The following is a 22,647-nucleotide window of genomic DNA, read 5'->3' as shown; positions in this document are numbered from 1 at the left end:
GGACTATTTTCCACATTGTAGAATAATATTGAAGACATCAAAGCAATGAAATAACATATATGGAATCATGTAGTAACCAAAAAAGTGTTAAACAAATCAAAATATATTTTTTATTTTAGATTCTTCAAAGTACCCACCCTTTTCCTTGATGACAGCTTTGTACACTCTTGGCATTCTCTCAACCAGCTTCATGAGGAAAGCTTTTCCAACAGTCTTGAACGAGTTCCCACATATGCTGAGCGCTTGTTGGTTGTTTTTCCTTCATTCTGCGGTCCAAATCATCCTAAACCATCTCAATTGGGTTGAGGTTGTGTTATTGTGGAGTCATCTGATGCAGCACTCCATTATTGTCCTTCTCGGTTAAGTAGCCCTTACACATCCTGTAAGTGTGTTGGTTCATTGTCCTGTTGAAAACAAATGATAGTCCCACTAAGCAGATGGGATGCAGAATTCTATGGTAGCCATGCTGGTTAAGTGTGCCTTGAATTCTAATTAAATCACTGACAGTGTCACCAGCAATTCACCATCACACCTCCTGATTCATGCTTCACAGTGGGAACAACACATGCAAAGGTCATCCGTTCACCTACTCTGCATCTCACAAAGACACGGCTTTTGGAACCAAAATTCAAACATTTGGAATCATCAGACCAAAGGACAGATTTCCACCAGTCTATTGCTCATGTTTCTTGGACCAAGCAAGTGTCTTCTTCTTATTGGTGTCCTTTAGTGATGGTTTCTTTGCAGCAATTCGACCATGAAGGCCTTATTCATTCAGTCTCCTCTGAACAGTTGATGTTGAGATGTGTCTGTTACTTGCACTCTGACTCATTTGTTTGGGCTGCAATCTCAGGTGCAGTTAACTCTAATGAAAGTATTCTCTGCAGCAGAGGTAACTCTGGGTCTTCCTTTCCGGTCCTCATGAGAGCCAGTTTCATCATAGCGCTTCATGGTTTTTGCGACTGCACTTGAAGAAACTTTCAAAGTTCTTGAAAATGTACAGACTGACTGACCTTCATGTCCAAAAGTAATGATGGACTGTCATTTATCTTTGTTTATTTGAGCTGTTCTTGCCATAATATGGACTTGGTCTTTTATCAAATAGGGCTATCCTCTGTATACCACCCCTACCTTCTTACAACACAACGGATTGGCTCAAACGCATTAAGAAGGAAAAAATTCCACAATTAAAATTTTAACAAGTAATTGATATGCATACCAGGTGACTGACTACCTTATGAAGCTGGTTGAGAGAATGCCAAGAGTGTGCAAAGCTGTCATCAAGGGAAAGGGTGGCTACTTTGAAGAATCTCAAATATAAAAAACACTTTTTTGGTTACCACATGATTCCATATATGTTATTTATAGTTTTGATTTCCACTATTATTCTACAATGTAGAAAATAGTAAAAATAAAGAAAAACCCCTGAATGTGTAGGTGTGTCCAAACGTTTGACTGGTACAGTATGTGAAATCATCTCTTGTGGCATCATGTTACCTAAATATCACTATCCCCATATTATTATTATTTTTTTTTTTTATTTTAAACTTTTGGTTATAGGTTTTGCCATAAACCAAAATATGCATTTATCTGTTTCATTGATTTACTCTTTAGCTGATTGCCAGCTTTTCAGGCAATTGAGAAATAGATACACCTCCTCAATCAAGAACGCTATATCATGCTACTTTCTATCTCATATTCTGATGGTGTCCCGTCTAAATTTTGGAAAACAGTTAATGCAAAAATGAATCTCTCCCTGCCTAAGAAAGCTGTGGATCTAACATATTTACTGAGAAACATTTGATAAGTGAATATTTCAATCAATGTGTTATCTCCGCAGGACTTTTATTTGAAAAAAATGGTGGTTTAATTTACCCTGATCAGTCAATCGACTGCTTTTCCCTCTCCCAGCCTCTAGTTGGCATGAAGGAAGATCCAACTTCTGGGGCTAATTTGCTTGATCCTCTCTTGCTGCAGCATTCTGCTCCTCTAATTGTAGAATGATTGACACATTTTAAACCAGAGAAATATATTGGGTGCTATCCCTAGGGTCTGGAAGGCTGCCCATGTGCCTCCTCTCCAGAAAGGTGGTGACCGCTCTGACATTAATAATTATCACCTCATCTCTAAACTCTTTCCTATTGAAAAATGTTCAATCTTTAATCAACACAGCTTAGATATTTTCCAGTGTCCATCAGTCTGATTTCAGGCCAGTACTATATCTGCTTCTTCTTTGGTGATAAATTACATTGTAAATTGCTTGGACAAAAGGCAGCATTGTGCTGCCCTTCTTATAGGCTTGTGGAAGGCTTTCGACACTTGACCTGTCACCATTATTCATTTGTCGACTGTCTGAAATTGGCCTGGGTTAGGAAGCCTGCATTTGGTTTGAAAACTACCTGACAGACAGGACACAATGTTTTTCTTCTGATGGTGTTAAGTCAGGGTTCCTTGAGAGGAATAGGATGCCTTTCATTAAATAGCAGAAAACAAATAATTCAGTCAACATTCATGTCGGTTATAGTTTATGGTGATATCGCTTATATGAATGCAGCTGCCACTGTGCTTAAACCACTGGACAAAGTTTATCGTAACGCACTACACTTTATTACGGGTGACAGGTTCAGTGCACATCATTGCTTTCTGTATCAGAAAGTAGACTGGCCCTCTTTGAAGTCTTGTAGATCGATGCATTGCACTCTTTTTGTTTATGAAGCACTGTTGCATAGACTTCCGTCTTACTTCATTGGGAACCTGCAGACATACGCGCTACCAGACTCAGCCTCAGGGATGGTTTACTCTGGAGATCCCTTCGATCTCCACTGAGTTAGGTAAATTTGCTTCTAGTTTTTTTTACACCTTACTTATGGAATAATCTCCAAAATTCTAAAATTGGAAGAATTGGTGACTAGGTGTCACGCCCTGGCCTTAGTATTTTGTGTTTTCTTTATTATTTTGGTCAGGCCAGGGTGTGACATGGGTGATCATGTGTTTGTCTTGTCTAGGTGTTTTGTAGATTGATAGGGTTGTGTTTAGTATAGTATTCTAGGTAAGTCTATGGTTGCCTAGAGTGGTTCTCAATCAGAGGCAGGTGTTTATCGTTGTCTCTGATTGGGAACCATATTTAGGCAGCCATATTCTTTGAGTATTTCGTGGGTGATTGTTTCCTGTCTTTGTTGCACCAGATAGGGCTGTTTCGGTTTTTTCACGGTTTCTTGTTTTGGTCATTTTTCATTAAAGATGTATAAAGCTAACCACACTGCATTTTGGTCCTCCTCTCTTTCACCAGAAAACTGTAACACTACGGCAATTCAGATGGCTGATTGAGGACCTTTGTACTGAAGAATGCATTTGTTTTATATTCTTGTTTTGCTTTTTGTATATTGATGTGTCTGTTTGATACAGGGCTCATCTGTACAATAGACCTTGGTCTCAGCAGACTCTCTGTCCAAAAAAGATTACTTAAAAAAATGTAATCGGAAGATTTGGCAATGTATTTGTTTCTTCTGTTCCAATTGAAGATGGCTTCTTTCCAAATATAGCGTATCTATCTATTGAGGCTAATTTGAACTGACAAGACCCACATTTAGCAGCGGGAGAAATATGCTTCAGTAAATGGGTGAAATTATGGATTTTTGTTCTGGGGTGTTGTCTTGGACAGAGGCCAGTGGGGGCATGCAAATTGAGTAAGCAAACACAAGCAACAAAACACGCAATTGGATTCTATTTTTTTCAGAGTCTGAATACTTTTATTTTGAATAAATATGAAAACATTTTTAAGTACCTGTTTTTGCTTTGTCATTCTGGGGTATGTGTGTAGATTGAAGAAAAAAATATTTTAATCCATTTTAGAATAAGGCTGTAACATATCAAAATGTGGAAAAAGTGAAGGGGTCTGAATACTTTCCGAATGCACTAGCTTGGTCCTTGCAAGTTTGTGGATATTAGGGCTGACCCCATTTAGCCAACAGGTCAGTTGTTTGTTGAAAAGGCTTTTGGTTGACAGATTATTTTTGTTGAGCGGCCCATGAAACACGTGTCTGATTCGTGCCTGTCTCAGTGGACTAATCCATTGCGGAGGCCTCGGGAATGTCACAGTCCATCACTCTAAAACAGGCATCTGCAACATAAGGCACACGCGAGGGTATTTGCCTTGGCACGCCAAGCAATTTTATAATATAAAGAAAAAAAAGGGAAATTGCATTTGTTTCAAAATTGCATGGGTTTTTCCATAAATAGCTTTTGCTTTGGACATGACACCATTTAAGTTTTCCTTAGACCTATAGTATAGTATGTGTGAAGATAATCATTTTAAATTTGACTGTACGCTTGTTTATTCCATGTGTAACTCTGTTGTTGTTTGTGTCGCACTGCTTTGCTTTATCTTGGCCAGGTCGCAGTTGTAAATGAGAACTTGTTCTCAACTAGCTTACCTGGTAAAATAAAGGTGAAATAAAAAAATACAAATGTTGAGTCAAGAAGAAGGGGAATGTGGCTAAGATCCACAAGGCACGTCTCCCTCCAGAATGCGATCTGTCCTGCAAATTGGTGCACGTTCATTGTTTCATACCTTAATTGTGTGAACATTTTTCCCTTTGATTGTTATTGTCTATCAATTCCCCATTACGTACACTATATATACAAAAGTATGTGGACACCCCTTCAAATTCATGGATTCGGTTATTTCAGACACACTTGTTGCTGACAGGTGTATAAAATTGAGCCATGCAATCTCCATAGTTTGTTAAGTGGAATGTCTAAGCACAACAATGGCTCAACCACAAAATGGTAGGCCACACAAGCTCACAGAACTGGATAGCCAAGTGCTGAAGCTTGTAGCTTGGTAGTGAGTGTTGCAACCGAGGAAAGACGATTTGTCTGTCCTCGGTCGCAACACTCACTACTAAGTTCCAAATTGCCTCTGGAAGCAAAGTCAGCACAAGAACTGTTCGTTGGGAGCTTCATGAAATGGATTTCCATGGCTGAGCATCCGCACACAAGCCCAACATCATCATGTGCAATGCCAAGCGTCGGCTGAAGTGGTGTAAAGCTCGCCACCATTGGACTCTGGAGCTGTGGAAAGATGTTTTCCGGAGGGATGAATCACACTTCACCATCTGGAAGTCTGACGGATGACTCCCTGCAGCAATGTTCCAACATCTAGTGGAAAGCCTTCCGAGAAGAGTGGAGGCTGTTATAGCAGGAAAGGGGGGACCAACTCCATATTAATGCCCATGATTTTGGAATGAGATGTTTGACGACCAGGTGTCCACATACTTTTGGTCATGTAGTGTATATCACCAATAGTACATTTACCATAAATCCCCATAATTTCTAATGTACAATGTTTCTTTGGTTTCGGTAATTTCTGTTAATAGATTCAATAGGCAATTTTATTTCTACAGTCGTTTACTGTTCTCATTATCGGAGTGGACACATTGTTTGCAGAGCTCACAACCTATGCTATACCAGTAAGACACGTTTTGGTTTATTTAATTTACTAGTTTTGTCAATTTATTCATTGTCTTTTGTTTGGAGCGCTCCTGTCAATGTTGAGTAAGGACGCACACCTGATTGTGCATAGAGGTAGGCATAGGCTACCTATCCTGTGCGTAAATGTATAAATGTGGCCATTCGGGGATGTCAGATAGTATTTCTGATTGTCTTATCTCACCACCACGAATGAAAAGTAATTGTGTCTTCACCTTAAACAGCAAGTAAAGTCTGTTTTTACATCTATTGAGAATGACAATAGTTCCTCAATGTATTCAAAAACCTTTCCAGCTCTCTCCCTTTCAATAACCACTGAGCCTCTGGGTGAAAGGGAAAAATGTCAATCCCTCATCCAGTGGGCCGGACCCAGTTGATAGTTGATACAATATTTTAAGTTCGTTGTAGACAGGCGGTGTAGAGAGATGATGCGATTCAAAGAACATGAACAAACTGCCATGCGTAGCGAATGTGATTTAAAGGACATTTATTTTTATTAGGGTATTTTCTACCTAAAATTATTTTTATTTGTCGGTTTTCTTTTACGTAGTTGGCAATACAAGTTACTTGCATTGTTATATAGGCCTCTCTGTGTTCTGCACTAAGTTATTTATCTGCTAATGGCTCACGGTTTAGGCTATCATACAATGTGTTCATTTGGCAGAGGCTGGTGCTCTTGCATTAGATTGATTTGTATCATTTTCATTTCGATTTAGATAGAATTTAGATTAACTACATGACAATGATTTTGAGATACTAAGATGTTCTAAAAATTTACATGAAACTGCTCCATGAAAATGCTTTTGAAAATCATAACTTGCATGCAGATCGGTAGAAATGGTAAGATAAGTTGTAAATTGGCATTCCACATGAAAAAGGTTGCCGACCCCCGGCAACTTCAAGAGTTTATCGGCAGAATCTGCGAAGGCCAGTAGCAGCAGGAGTAGGAGAGTTGGGAACATTTTTCTTCAAATTCTTTTCTCTTCTATCTCTGGCTCTCTCTTGAGTCATTTGTGTGTGTTAATTATTTCATCAAACAGTGTGCTTAAACATCAAACAAGCTCAGTGCATATAGTTGATTTTATTAAAATGTTTATAAATGAAAAAATACATGTTTTAAAATATCTACCAATTGACTTGTCGAAAGAACAGATGACCCTCTGTCAACCAAGATATTATTTTGGGTCGGGGACAGCCAATAATGGTTAGAATGGAAATAGCTCATTGAAGATTTGGAAGAGAATGGTACATAAAGCCAATGACCCAATCCTAAACTATTCCATTGCTTTTACCTCTCTAGACCCTTTAATTGTTGTCCCTCCCTATTAGCGCTAACTAGCATTGTATTTATAGTTTTTTTGTATTGTCACAAACACCAAAGGCTATGTGGAGTTTATACCATATTGCTTACACTAGAGTTGACTTCAAAATGAACGAAACGGAAGAAAACAGATCAATAATGAGTGAAACGGGGATATTCTATCTGAACAAGGTGAAACGCTCATTTTCTGTTTAGAAACAGTTTGCTACAGTGTGCTCTAATGAACATGACCCTGTAGTATCTAGCTCCCATTAGATCCCATAAGGGTGTCACCAAGGGCCATGGGAATGGGATATGTCCAGTGGATGATTATGGGATTGGGCCATTACGAAGCAGAAATCAATTCCAACACCTCTTTCTCTTCTGTTCTCATCAGTCGGACACAGAGTTCTGGGATAAGATGCAGGCAGAATGGGAGGAACTGGCTCGCAGGAATTGGCTCGAGGAAGAAAATGAAGGCCCGATACCACCCAGCAGCTCTCCAATTGAGAAGGTAAACTCCCCCAACACCTAATTCTTTCCTCAACACTAATACTAATCTGGAAAAATCTCCCATTAGAGTTTCCAATATCATTTACCTAAACTTTCCCACCAATCCCAGAATTTATTCACAAAATGTCTATCCATTCAAAGAGATGCACTTACTGACCATAATCCCTGATACTAATCCCTGATATTACCCCCCAAAATAACCTTTTAAAACCACAAGCGATGGTAGGTACAAAACACCATCCCTTCATCAAAGCTATCTAATCCAATATTTTACATGGAGAAAAACAGTAATATCGATGTAATCACCAAACCTTTGAATTCATCTTCAACCTATCACTAACCTAGGAATCTCACAACTGCACTCATTTGTGATAGGTAGTGTAGAGCTAACATGAGAAAGTGATGTGTTGCTTCGAATGACAGACCACTGATGGCTGATACTTAATCTAGAATTCTCTCAACTCCACTATTGTCTCAATTGGAACAGATTGTTGCTCAAATGTTGAGAGATCACAATAATGAGGGAGAAAAAAGGAGAGGGAGGAAGAGAGACAGACAGGGGATATGGAAAGGGGCAGTAGTGGAATAGTAGACAACTATCCCCCATTGGTTTAAGTCTTATTAATAACATACATTTACTTCTTATTTTCTTTGCAGTCAATATGTTTCCTCCTGGAATTATTATTATTTTCAATCTGAAAGGTTGTGTTTCACATTCATTCATCAAAAATAATGCTGCAGTTGTCACTCCAGTTGATATGTAATAATAACTACCCACCACAACACATAATGCCCCGACCATATTCTGCCAGAATATATTGTGAAAATGTATATGACAATAAACATACCGGTATGTTAAATCAACATCCATTCCCCAAAATGAAGAAAATCTGTCATATTTATATTGCTATTACGTTATGTTATTACTTGCATCATATTTCAATTTTTGTATAGGTTATTCACCCTCCATGGTAAAGACCTTCATATATTGGAGGGTTGCCTTTGTTCTTGAATTCTTATCTAAACAAATGGCTGCTGTCAACAGCATCGAACAAGGCTCTAATTTTCTATAAATACATTTCAAATACCCATAGGACCAAACAGACCTGGGTTTAAATACATAAAGTATTTAAATATTTGTATTTGAAAATGCTATTTTCTGTGTTTGAGTTTTTTTAAATGCATGTCCATACTTTACTACGTGTAATTTCAAAGGAAGTTTGTCTAAATACTTACTTAAAATAACTGAAATACAATTTGTAGTATTTCAACCCAGATCTGGTAAATACTCTTTTGTTTCTATAATGGGTAAAGACTTACTTTGACTACATATCATAACGCATTTATTACAGATCTATAAGCATTTTATGAACGTGTTATAACAGGTCCAAACCACATTGTTAAAGGTTAATTAAATGTATCCATAGGACATCTATACCACATTCATGTCATGGTATGCAAGAGCTCATTATGTATCTTAATAGATGCATCATTACAATGACAGCATAGTGTCATCATTATGGCTGTTCTCCAAAGTGTGCTTCTGACATTGCCCCCAACGGACTTACCTTACCACCTTCTTCTCACTGAGGTCAATGGTGCATAAAGATCCCCACAGGGTTGAATCCTCTTGGTAAATGATACGGTTCAAACGGTGTAGTTCTCATTCGTAACTCATGAACAGCCCTCTACATCACAATTAAGGTGGTCAAACGGGTCTTCAATGCACACATGAAGGGTCTATTTATGAATTCTATGCAGTCAAAGTAGTCATCAATTTTCCCATTCACAAACCATTTATAGCTAAGCACTTCGTGGCATTTAACTGAGCAGTTTGCCACTCTGATCTATAAAACCAACATTAAAGGTCTATGTATGAATTCTATGCAGTCAATATACTGTCATTTCTATTTTCTCTTTCATAAACATGCTTCACTTATCAAAAAGAATATGGACACAACACAAAATGTTAAAAGGATATTTCAGCATTTTTGCAATGAAGTCCTTTATCAACTTCCCCAGAGTCAGATGAACTCATGGATACCATGCATCCAGGAAGTTAGAGAGAGTTGTTCTAGTCAATGCTAACTAGTGATAGAGCAATGACTGAAAGTCTATGCTATCTACCGGCACACTAACGCTAGTTAGCAACTTCCTTCAAATTGCACACAGAGATAAAAATTGTATCATCTGACTCATTGCCAAAATCCAGAAGTATCCCTTTAAGGGAAATATTTTATTTACATTTTCCAGATGTAACACAGAAACAATTGCTGAAGAATCCTACTATTGACATTTTTCATTTGGACTTTTCTTGAATAGATTTAGCAAAGATCAATATTCAAAGCATTGAAATCAAGTTCCACATTTCAGACTCATAGCAATAACTATGAGTAAAACGTACTAACACAGGGTGGTAAAGCTAGCTAGCATTTCCCCCTTAATTAAAGGGTCCGCATGGTCAATCTGGCCTCCGCAGAAATTAGGGCATTCATACTTCTTGCACTTTGCAGAACAGAGCTGTTGTGAAGGAAGTTGTCGTCAAGGATGTGGGTAGCTGCAGCCCAATATGGTGACTGGAGTATGGGCGAGTGTGTTAGGAGCAGCTACTCTTCCTGGAGTCCACATAACATACAGTAATGGACAAGATAAGATATTTCATTAAAATAAGAGTTATATAAAGAAAAGTCACCAAAAGACAACAAAAATACTATATACACACTATTCATACATACATATTCATATTCTTATTTACAGTACAGTTAAATTAGATCTTTAGAAAGAGTGGTGGCGCTGTGATACAATATGTTTTTATCTGTTTTTTAAAGCTAACCTTGCTTTTTTTGCCTGAGTAACCTCTGGTGGCAGAGCATTCCACGATGGCTCTATACATAACTGAGCAATGCATTAAATCTATTTATGATTTGGATGCCGTGAAGAAACCCAGCGAGTGTGTGTGTCGAAAGGAGTGGGTGTATGAAATGCGAATCGGCTAATTGGGCTGTTTTTTTGCCACTCGAGACAGTCTTGCGTAGCTGATTTTGCTGCACGGCTGATCGATAAGCCGGCAAGTCAAGTGCACCGGTGTTGTAGCGTGCCTGCCGAACTGAGGTGCTTCTCACTGGGCAGCTGTATTACGGCATCGCAGCCTACACAATAAATAACTAATATTGATAATAATCTAGATGTCACCTTGATACATACATACAGTCTACTACTCAATTGGGAGGGCATGAATGGCAACAACACTGGGACACAGTGCTCTTCGCTCCCGCTTGCCAAGCACTACTGACTGGCAATGGCGTGGGAAGTGTAGCTACCTAGTAGCCAATATCAGGGTGACAGTCACAGTAAGCAGACAACACATACAAGAAACAGTACACCCATCATCAGTACTTTTAATCAAAAATAAACCATTGTCACTTTTATAACTGAAAATCTACAATTATTTCTGTAACAGTGAAATACGACTCAGACTTATCCTCTGGCTTCAAAGCAAAGTCCAAACTCTCGCCGTACGGTAGCTCAACGTATGATAGTTGCGTGCTAACTTAAAGGAACTGAAGGGAAAAAACTCAATCAAATCAAACTATAGATAGTAGAGCGCTTGACACACCCACTCCTTTCCTCACGCCCACTACTTTCCTTTCAACACACCCACTTGCCCATACTCCGGTCACCATATTGGGCTGCAGCTGCCCCTTTCTCCTGACGTGAAGCTAATCAGGAGGAGAATGTGAGAGGTCAGTGAAATATCACTTCCTGTTGACCTCTTGTGAAATAAATGTTTAACGAGTATTATGACTATTAACGTGTTGACATTGTGCCAGGGGCTTAGCTAGCTAGCTACATTAGTGATAGCGCTGAAACCCCTAGAGGGCGTAGTTCTTCCTGATGTCGTATTACTGTTAGGTATGGACACAGTCAGCCCAGCCGGTAATACACATGTCCCCCATGGACCGGCTCATACATAAAACATCCTCCATTCAAGCTGCAAAGGCATTGGTTTCCTCCTTAACTCGATTTAAAGTAGCAGATAATGGACCCTGTCATATATTTATGTAGTTGGTGCTGTAGATTAACTAATGAGTTCTAACGTGAAAAATGGATTCTAACTTGGAAAAGTTTACAACTGTACAATTTATGCTCCCCCCCATATAAAAACCACGAAGACTGATGGAAAGCTCCGAAAGCAAGATGGTAATTTCTATGACTCACACAGTGGAGGAACATATTGCCTGTAGCCTGGTGTGCACCAAGTGGTATGTTTCTACAATATTCATAACATACTGACACAATTACAATCTTTATAGAATAAAAATCTAATTTCATCAATTACATGTGAAAAAACATACTTAAGTGAACATTAGCAAGCCAGCAGCAGATGAAACAGAAAGTGAATTCTCTCCTCTTTCTCTCCCAGGTGATATTCTATCACTGTCTAGGTTTAGGATATTTACTAGCTCATACCAGTGACAAACTTAGCTATGTTATAGACTTTTGGCAGTATACAAACCAAATCTATCTCACTTATTTTGCCAGCTAGAAAGAAAAAAAACACATTCATTCAAAAACGGAGGAAGAGAATAGCTAGCTATAGCAAGCTAATGTTAGCTTAGCTGCTGCTTCTTCAACAAGAATCGATCCTAAGAGTAAGACAACATTTTTTTATAAATAAAACTTTCCCCCCCAAAAAAATCCACAATCCCCCCCTCCAAAGAAAGCCTGGCCCCAGGGCTTCTCAGAAATTCCACCAGATCCGCGATTGAATCCATGGCCGAAGCTTTGCAGTTCAGTTTAGCCTGCACTCGACAGGCCGCATAGAAAACTCTCCTGGAGCCACAGAACGGCCAAATTATCTGCCATCAGTCCAGTGTAGGGAATATGTTCGAGATGCCCTAGCCCGTAGCTGATTTCGGAATAACATTATGCTGGAGGGGTCTCGCCAACCCACGTGGATCCATCTGACAAGCCATCCATCCACAGTCCCTCAGTCGCAGCCAAAACTACTCTTCCCCATACGCTTGTACTATCTATAGTATGACAGCACAAGCAGTTAGCAACCAACAACTGGCAGACATGTTTACATTTGGTTAGTTTGTGTTATTTAGATGGAAAACGTGAGCTAAATACGGTAGCTCTATAGTTACTCTTAGAAAAAAAAGTTTCCAAAAGAGTTCTTCAGCTTCAAGGGTTTTTCATAGGGTTCTCCTATGGGGACAGCCGAAGAACCCTTTAAAAGGTCCTTGACCTTTAGGTCTTTCCCTTACCCTGTTCACTTCCATGCTCACTGAAGCCTATAAAAATGCTTGTTCTCTGTTGATGCTGCTAGCTGTTTGAGATGTTTTAGAATAGGGGTGTGCCGATCTCATTGTATTCATAATCGCATCCGTTTTATCACACTTCATAGTCATAATCGGATTTAGTCGTGATCAGACAACCCGGGAATGTGCTGTAAATTCCTATACCACAAGTGCGCATTCACTCAGAGTGCATCTCAGAGTGCATTATGTTCCTTTTAAATGACCCCGACCGATGAAAATGCACATGATACTTACTTAGTTCTATTCAATTATTAATGAAATAGGCTAATAAATAGTACTACTACTGCCTGCATTTATTCCAGGCACAGATTTAGATGAATGCCGGCTATATATTGTTGTACTTTTGAGAGGAGCAAAACTTTTCTCTCCCGCAACTTATGCCAGCCAACATTATACAATACATTTTAAAAAGTATCTACATTTGTCATTTTATTTTCTAATGATCTGTCGCTCGGTAAACATGCCTGGGTGAGAATAAATAATAATAGCAAGCAAGCTTGGGCTTGGATCATGACGTAATGACAGACGTCGTCAGCAATGAAATAATTATACGAACAGACAACATAGGCCTACTAAACAACGACAAGTAGACAGACAAAAACAATCATATGGTGTCAGCAAAGTCAACAGGAAATAACTAGATTGAACAACGATGACTAGCTACAGATTCTGATTCATACATGATGTTTGAAGATCGGGAGACGTGTGCACTGAGATGAGTGAAATGGGGAAATGAGAGCAGAGGGAGAGTGGCTTGTTCTAATCCAATCGTTGCAGCAGGCTCAACTGATACTCCATCTGATTCTTTACAGACAATATAACTAGCCAATAGTTGTTTAAAGCACACAGCGCTTAACACTGTTTGAGTGAAAGAGTGTGCTGGCAGCTGAATTATTATATTTTTTCTTTCACGGATAATTACAAAAAATACTTGTCATAATCGTATTCTGAAAATGTTCCATATCTGTTACGATACTCGTTTTGCCCAAGTACTCGGCACACCCCTACTTTAGAAGTCACGTTGATGGTAGGGACAGCATCCACTTTGAGAAGAAACTTATTTTTGAAGCCCTCCTTCCATTATTGATATCCGTGAGAGTAGACGCCCAATTCGACCACCTCATTCTCACAAATGTATTGAATTAAGAGGAATGTAGTTTTTCATTTCACTGTGTGACGCTGACCGCGGGGGGCTTTGGGATTGTTTCCAAAGTTCACCTTTTAAAACAACATTACAATAGTATAACAATTGATTTAAGTTTGCAATTTGGGAATGTTTTCATTGTGTTCTCTTAGTAATTATTATATGCATTTCTGGCATTGGGAAATAGGTGCTACACTCTCTTTAAAGGCTCGTTGGAGGGAAAAAAAATGGTGAAAATATTTGTAGTATCTTAATAAAATTTTCCACCACCATGCTAGGGTGGCTAATGCTACTTGCTGGTGTTGCGGTCTGCGTTCAACCAGGGATAAACAGACTCGCGATGTGCAACATCTGGAAGTTGTCAGAAAATCTGAAAATGGTGGTGGAAAATTGTATTTTTGTTAAGATATTTCTACTGATGAGCCATTAAATCAAGGTAAATCAGGTTAAGGAGGAAACCGATGTCTTTGCAGTTGAATGGAGGATGCTTTATGTACCAGCCGGTCCACGAGGGAAAGCAGTGTGTTGCTGGCTGAGTACATTAAAGTCGTACGTAAGATGATAAACGGTGTAAAAGGAATAATATTGCCATCTTGTGGCCGGTTAGGCAACATTAGTGAATAATGGGGAAATGCTTTGCCTGACGACTCAAATGGAATTATTCCACTGCTCTATCGTTCGCTACATACAGTACATCAATCTGAAACTGCCATCAATGAAGTTGTTTGTGGTGACGTCAAAATGAGGAGTGTTGTAAAAAATAAAATGAATCAAAGACAATAACAAATTTCCTAAACACCTCATTACTTATGCTTGTTCTTGCCTGACTAGTCAGGCGCTCTGGAAATCATCGGAGAGGTCGTCAGAAGCAGACTCATTGTGGAAAAGAAACTAACATCTGTGGGCATGGCGTAGTGTTTGGCCGGAGCAAGGAGTTTGAGTAGCCAGGCAAGGAAATTCTAGCTAGCTTTACCACCCTGTGTTTGTATGGTTTACTCACTAAAAAAGTTATGGCTATGAGTCTGAAATGGGATTTTGAATCTTTGTTAAATATATTCAAGAATAGTCAATAGTAGGATTCATTTTCTATCAAATGTTCACATTTCCTTTAACATTCTGTGTTGTCTCACTTATCAAAAATAATACGGACACATGTTTATAAATTATTTATAAATGCTTTATGAATGGGAAAATACAAATGGCAGTACAATGACTGCATAGAAGCACCTCACAACTAAGCACTTCAGACCTTAAATGTTGGTGTTATAGATCAGTAGCAAACTACAGTTAATTACCTTGAAGTGCTTCGTTATAAATGCTTCATGGGAATAGGAAAATAGATTTAACTTTACTTTGACCGCATAGAATTCCTACATAGGAGGATTCAACCCTGTGGGGATCCTCATGCCCCATTAACCTCTGAGAAGAAGTAGTTATGGGCCTATACCGGCCTATATATCAGCATAATTTTCTAAATGTGTTTGGGCCTTTTGGAATATTCACGAACACTTTTGAGAACATCCATAATGATAACACTATATTGTCATTGTAATATGAACTATTGCATGACATGAATGTATTATAGATATGCTATTGATATACACTTACATTTAAAAATGTTGTTGGGACCTGTTATATCACATTCATTAAATGCTTATAGATGTGTAATAAATGCGTTATGATATGTAGTCAAAGTAAATCTTTACCCTTGTGGTATGGAATAAGAATAATTCATGATCTGCTTTATGGAGACTTAGCGTAAGTGTTGGGCAGTGGTGGGAGTGGAGGGACAGTTAGGGCTGGCGCTGGTGCACACTGCTGCTATGCCCTGAACACAATGCCTAACTTCATTTGCTGCGGTTATAGAAATTCATCCATATAATTGGATGATTTGAAATAGAATGAGCCACACAGTATAGATCCTCATGAATAACACATATTTGAATGCCTCACTGAGACCGTTATTACACCGAGGTGTGAAACACTGATCAGAAGATTATACATTTGTATTGTTTCATGAATTAACTGTTATACCGCAAATACCCTACTGTCAATTATGTCATATTAACCATTGTACTTGTATTCGTATGACCATGCAGACATGATTTACACAAACGTATGCAATTCATTCAAAAAGATGCCTGTGATATTTACAGGGCTACTACTTTCACACCAACAACCCGTACAAAGAGTGGCCCAATGCTTTTGAGGAAGGGCAGCAGAAGGCCAGAGATGGAGACCTGAACAATGCTGTCCTGCTACTGGAGGCGGCCATTTTGCAGGACCCATCGGATTCGGAGGTAAAAGATCGTTGAGTTCAGTGGTGTAGTGAAGGGTATACACAAGTATATGCCGTATACCCACATATTTTTCAGTGGGCATTGCGTATATTTATTTCTTAATCCCCACGATGCTTATTAAAGTAGTGTAATGGAGGTATACGTCGTATAAATTAATACGTCTGATGGAACAGATCAGAATGTTTAGCTTAAAATGTTGATAAACTATTATTTCTTCACATTTTAGGAGCAGCTATGTACACACAGAGGTAGGCTTACACGCAAATGTTCCAAAATGCAATTTGCAGAAAACATTGTTCTAAAATGTGCACTGCACATACAAGCGGTTTCATGGACAGAGATGGAAATATCCGTTAGAAAGGGGAGATTTTAAGATGCACGAACTATCACAGGTTGCTAATAGTGCTCAGCGATTAACCGACATTTTGTTTGTGCACATTGCACAGTTTCTGTAGAGATACATCCGGTCAAGCCAGAACTATGCGAAGTAGTAGTAGGGAGTTGTAGTTTCCAACAGGCCAATATTCTATATGGTTTAGTGCAGAAAACTTGGTAAAGCCTGCTATGAAAAGAAGACAGAAGAATGCTTCGCGAGGTATCTCTAACTGAAAATACATGCTCTAAGTGATTTGATAGTTGCAGTTCAGCAGTCAGGTAACAGCTCTATGGAGATGAGATGATGACTTGGAAGTCATCAAATAAAACAAATGTAATATACACAACTGAAATATTTTATGGAAGTAAAGTAATGTGAATAAATTATTGATAAGTGATAATCAGTAATGTGCAGTCACTACCATCATGGGACTTTTATTAATTGTATTATTTTGTATTCTTACTGCATTCAACCCACAAAATGCATTGTGCATTTAATGTTTAAAAACTGATATGGAAAACTGATCTTTTTTTTTATAAGCCAACCGAATCCGAACCAACCTCAAAGCAATAATCGCTCATCACTAATTTCTAATATGAATAGGACAATGCCTTTGGCTGATAGACAATGAAAGAAAACCAATGGAACAGGAGAACACATAGGGGAAGACTATAAAATAATTGCCTACACGTTTCTATGGTGGAATTTTGGCTATAGGTATTTTGAAGCAAGGTAAGACATGCCTTAGAATATGAAATAAAACGTCCAGGTTTCAAACAATTAAGAAACAGGAAAAATGTAGCGATGTTACCGTCTTCTGGTAGATGGAAAGGCTTTCTCAGAAACCTTCTCAATTGAATGTTCGCTCCACAAAAGCCGCGGCCCTTGCAGAGCAAGGGGAACCACTACTTCAAGGTCTCAGAGCAAGTGACGTCACCGATTGAAACACTATTTAGCGCGCACCGCTAACTAAGCTAGCCGTTTCACATCCGTTTCACACCTACCTGGCATAATGATATCATGATTATTTGCGTCAATCCGGTGGCCATTTCTTTTGCAATTTCCATTTTATGTGCTAAAGAAACACTACTAACCAAACAACATTTCTAGGTGCCTGCGCAGTTGAACTAAAGGGTAACTACAATAAATAAATGACATGCATTTTTTCCCAGACCTCAAACGTGGTCTCCTGATGTGGTTAAAGCATTGTTATGGACTTAGAATGGACTTAGAACATCCACATTTGTTTTTGTTTTTTTATTTAAAAAGTTTGCCTTTTTGGGGGAAATCAGAAACCTGTGAAATTCAGGTTCAGTTAACAGCCTCATTTATTTGTTTTAATTGTAGGTAACATTGTGTGAAGTATTGAGTTTACTTTATTGAATCAATTCGAGAAATGTATCTTGTGTGTTATTTTGTCTTATTTTCTTTGTATTTGTTGAGTTTCAGCCCTAGTTCAAAGACCACTCTATCGCCGCAAAAAAATCTATTTCTCTTTGGAAGAGCGGGGATAGAGAGCTGTCTGAAACCATTAAGTGAGCCTCGTTCAAATTCTTTCAATAGTTCGGCAGCTTCTCTTTTGGCCCAGTGCGGTTGAAGTAAGCTTTTGTTTCATGCAGCACATCAGAGCAGTTCTTCCACTTTCAGGAGATATGGTAATACATATTAATATGTGTTAATTGCATGCAAATAATAGTTGCTTCACTACCACACCCACAACAGAAGCACAATCATTGTCTCGGATTTCCAGGTGGAGGACTTCTGTAAGAGGTTGCTGTTATGTCGCCCCAAAACCAACGAGGAAGTCTGCTGCAGTGTTGAGAGCAGTTGTATGAAACCAATCGGTACATCAAGCAAAGCTTTTAACCTTGCCAGGCCGCTCTTAATTTCTATTCAGTTCCACTCGCCATAAAATCTATGTTTGAACTGTGCATAAGATTTCCTTTAGTGAAGTACTGGTTAGCTCGGGAGTACTGATGTAATATTGTTTGACTTTGTTTGATGTGTTAGTTTGGTTGAAACCCTTTCTGCGTCTTTAGGCTTGGCAGGTTCTGGGCACCACACAGGCTGAGAATGAGAATGAGCAGGCAGCCATCGTGTCACTCCAGAGGTAAAAAAATGAGTTGTTTCTACTTACAATGCCTTCAGACCCCTTGACCTTTTCCACATTTTGTTACGTTAGCCTTATTCTGAAATTGATTAAATAAATAAAAATCCTCAGCAATCTACACACAATACCCCATAATGACAAAGCAAAGCAGGTTTTTAGACATTTTTGCAATTGTATTAAAAATAAAAAACACACTTTTTACATTATTATTATTATTTTTTTGCATCCTCTTTCCATTGATCATCCTTGAGATGTTTCTACAACTTGGAGTCCATCTGTGGTACATTCAGTTGATTGGACATGATTTGGAAAGGCACACCTGTCTATATAAGGTCCCACAGTTGACAGTGCATGTCAGAGCAAAAATCAAGCCATGAGGTTGAAGGAATTGTCCGTAGAGCTCCAAGACAGGATTTTGTCGAGGCACAGATCTGGGGAAGTGTACCAAAAAATGTTTGCAGCATTGAAGGTTCTCAAGAGCAAATTTGCCTCCATCATTCTTAAATGGAAGAAATTTGGAACCACCAAGACTCTTCCTAGAGCTGGCTGCACGGGCAAACTGAGCTTTCGGGGGAGAAGGGCCTTGGTCAGGGGGGTGACCAAGAACCCTATGGTCACTCTGACGGAGTGCTAGAGTTCCTCTGTGGAGATGGGATAACCTTCCAGAAGGACAACCATCTCTGCCACACTCCACCAATCAGGCCTTTGTTAGAGTGGCCAGACGGAAGACACTCCTCAGTAAAAGGCACATGACAGCCTGCTTGGAGTTTGCCAAAAGGCACCTAAAGACTCTCAGACCATGAGAAACAAATTTCTCTGGTCTGATGAAACCAAGATTGAACTCTTTGGCCTGAATGTCAAGCATCACATCTGGAAGAAACCTGTCACCATCCCTACGGTAAAGCATTGAGGTGTCAGCATCATGCTGTGGGCGATGTTTTTCAGCTGCAGGGACTGGGAGACTAGACAGGATCGTGGCAAAGAGTAACGGATCAACGTACAGATCCTTGATGAAAACCTGCTCCAGAGGGCTCAGGACCTCAGACTAGGGCGAAGGTTTACCTTCCAACAGGACAATGACCCTAAGCACACAGCCAAGACAACGCAGGAGTGGCTTCGGAACAAGTCTCTGAATGTCCTTGAGTGGCCCAGACAGAGCCTGGACTTGAACCCGATCAAACATCTCTGGAGAGACCTGAAAATAGCTGTGCACCAATCCTCCACATTCAACCTGACAGAGCTTGATAGGAGCTGCAGAGAGTAATGGGAGAAACCCCCCAAATACATGTGTTCCAAGCTTGCAGCGCCAAGAAGACTCAAGGCTGTAATCGCTGCCAAAGTTGTTTCAGTAAAGTACTGAATAAAGGTTCTGAAAACATATGTAAATGTGCTAAAATAAAAAAAAAAATGTTGTTTTTTGCTTCATCATTATGGGGTATTTTGTGTAGCTTGATTTAATACAATTGAATACATTTTAGAATAAGGCTGTAACGTAACAAAATGTGGAAAACGTAAAAGGGTCTGAGTACTTAACGAAAAGCACTGTATATACATGTATACAGTGTCACAGGTGGGATCGAACCCTGGTCTCCAGTTCTGATTTAAGTCGTAAGAGTCTAACTCACCTTCATTACAACAGCACAACTATGTTGTTTAACTTGATAGGGTTAACAGCAAACATAGTAATTTAAAAGGAAATTCCTAATCCATTACCTTTTTTCAATCCTCAAATAACTTAATTCAATGGGTGTTACGTGCATCAGCAAAAATTGAGTCTCTCGCAAAGAAAAAATTTGATTATTAAAACATTTCAAAACATTTCCAAGGAAGATGCATTCTCCCCATCCTCTCCCCATCCTACCTGGAACGACCTCACCTGGCGTGCACACAAAAAAGACAGAACCAGCACATCCTTGCACAGAAATCACAGCAGTCCCTGTCTGCAGGTGTCTAGACCTCCACCACAACAACTTGCAGGCCCTCATGGCCCTGGCGGTGAGTTTGACCAACACAGGCATGCAACAGGACGCTTGCAAGGCCCTGCACCGATGGATCTGCCACAACCCCCGTTATAAACACCTACAGCCAGGGAGCCGGAGCCCACTGCTGCAGGGGTCCCCCACCACACCGCGTAGGGGTCGTCCCCATACGCCAACCTCTTGGTACGCCCACCTCTTGGTTACAATGCATATTTAGTGGTTCCTCCTTTAAAAGTTGCGAGCTTACGCCGCAGGATTTAGAGGTAATTTGTTGTTTAGTACAGTACCCTGCGTCACCACTTCATTGCTCCAGACTAGTGCAGGGGGGAGTTAGAGCACTGATTATGCTTTTGGGTCCTACTGTGGCTCTAACTGACTGGGCAACACAAACCTAAATGGAAAATTGTGTGCGACTTCAGTATTACTGACTAAAACTGTTGTTACACTAAGGTTTTTATTATTTTATTTTGTTTGGATTATTACTGTAGTATTGTAGGCCACTCCCGACCGGTCACATTGTACAGCGCCTGAGTGGAGCATTGGTCTAAGACACTGCATATCAGTGCAAGCTGTGTTGCTACACATGCTGGTTCAATAACTGTGCCGGCCTCAACTGGGAGACCCATGAGATGACTGTAGGTTTTTGGTTTTTCTCTGTCTAAAAACATAAATAAATTATTCCAAATAACAAACTGGCTTTATTTACAAATTAGTAACAACGTCTCACCCCATGTTCAAGAATGACCTTTTTTTCACTAATTTTACGTTATTTGAAAACCAAATCTCCAAAATATTTAAAGGGACACTGCACTAATAATGGTGCTGACTAGGGAAACGTTCCCACTGTTCTTAGAGACAGTCTGCACGTTCAAACTAAAACATTGCAACTAATAATGGCATCTTCATGCTTTCATTAATAAAATAATGATAAAATACTCTTTCAAAATGCTGATGTTTATTTAGTTATGGATCCATAACGAATTACTATGGGAATAAAATCACTAAATTACAGAAATATTATTATTATACCTTTATTTCAACAAGGAACACAGACTGAGCTGGGCCCTGCGTATACATGTTTACACATACAGTTTAGGTACAGTGATTAAAAAATTACACAAGACAAACAAAAAAATCACAAATAACATTTAAAAAAATACAACAGCAGATTGTTACATTTACACATACACTACCGTTCAAAAGTTTTGAGTCAATTAGAAATGTCTTTGTTTTCCATGAAAACAAGAAATTAGTGACAAAATGAATAGGATACTGTACAGCGTCTAATTACGTACCATATGGTCAAGCTGCTCCCACAAAAGCTCAATAGGGTTGAGATACGGTGACTGTGCTGGCCACTCCATTATAGAAAGAATGCCAGCTGACTGCGTCTTCCCTAAATAGTTAGTGCATAGTTTGGAGCTGTGCTTTGGGTCATTGTCCTGTTGTAGGAGGAAATTGGCTCCAATTAAGTGCAATCCACAGGGTATGGCATGGCGTTGCAAAATGGAGTGATATCCTTCCTTCTTCAAGATCCCTTTTACCCTTTACAATTCTCCCACTTTACCACCACCAAAGCACCCCCAGACCATCACATTGCCTTCACCATGCTTGACAGATGGCGTCAAGCACTCCACCAGGATATTTTCATTTTTTCTTCGTCTCACAAATGTTCTTCTTTGTGATCCGAACACGTCAAGCTTAGAGTCGTCTGTCCATAACACTTTTTTCCAATCTTCCCGTCCAGTGTTTTATTTTTATTGGCTAGTCTGAGATATGGCTTTTTCTTTGCAACTCTGCCTAGAAAGGTCAGCATCCCGGAGTCACCTCTTCACTGTTGACATTGAGACTAGTGTTTTGCGGGTACTATTTAATGAAGCTGCCAGTTGAAGACTTGTGAGGCATCTGTTTCTGAAACTGGACACTAATGTATATGTCCTCTTGCTCAGTTGTGCGCCGGGGCCTCCCACTCCTCTTTCTATTCTGGTTAAAGCCAGTTTTCGCTGTTCTGTGAAGGGAGTAGTACACAGCGTTGTATGAGATCTTCAGTTTCTTGGCAATTTCTCTCATGGAATAGCCTTCATTTCTCAGAACAAGAATAGACAGTTTCA

General features: G+C 39.4%; 1 protein-coding gene across 6 annotated transcripts in view; it reads left to right on the top strand.

Annotated features, from left to right (window-relative positions):
* pex5lb (peroxisomal biogenesis factor 5-like b) overlaps nt 1-22,647 on the top strand; it is a 151,247-nt gene that overhangs the window by 110,893 nt on the left and 17,707 nt on the right. For 2 of the 6 annotated variants that reach the window (XM_090181761.1, XM_021612661.3), the window contains 4 exons: nt 7,188-7,304; nt 15,928-16,071; nt 18,487-18,557; nt 20,504-20,719. In XM_090181761.1, coding sequence (XP_090037887.1) covers nt 7,188-7,304; nt 15,928-16,071; nt 18,487-18,557; nt 20,504-20,719 — 548 coding nt within the window. Of the gene's footprint in view, nt 1-7,187; nt 7,305-15,927; nt 16,072-18,486; nt 18,558-20,383; nt 20,720-22,647 lie in introns of all 6 variants that reach the window. The other 4 variants (XM_036985507.2, XM_036985505.2, XM_090181762.1 and 1 more) reach the window with 2 other exon arrangements.

This window comes from Oncorhynchus mykiss, chromosome 8, assembly GCF_057628025.1.
Source record: "Oncorhynchus mykiss isolate SJ-2025 chromosome 8, ASM5762802v1, whole genome shotgun sequence".
Taxonomy (NCBI): Eukaryota; Metazoa; Chordata; class Actinopteri; order Salmoniformes; family Salmonidae; genus Oncorhynchus; species Oncorhynchus mykiss.
The sequence above is the reverse complement of the archived record's forward strand: the minus strand, read 5'-3'. Positions and strand labels throughout refer to the sequence as shown.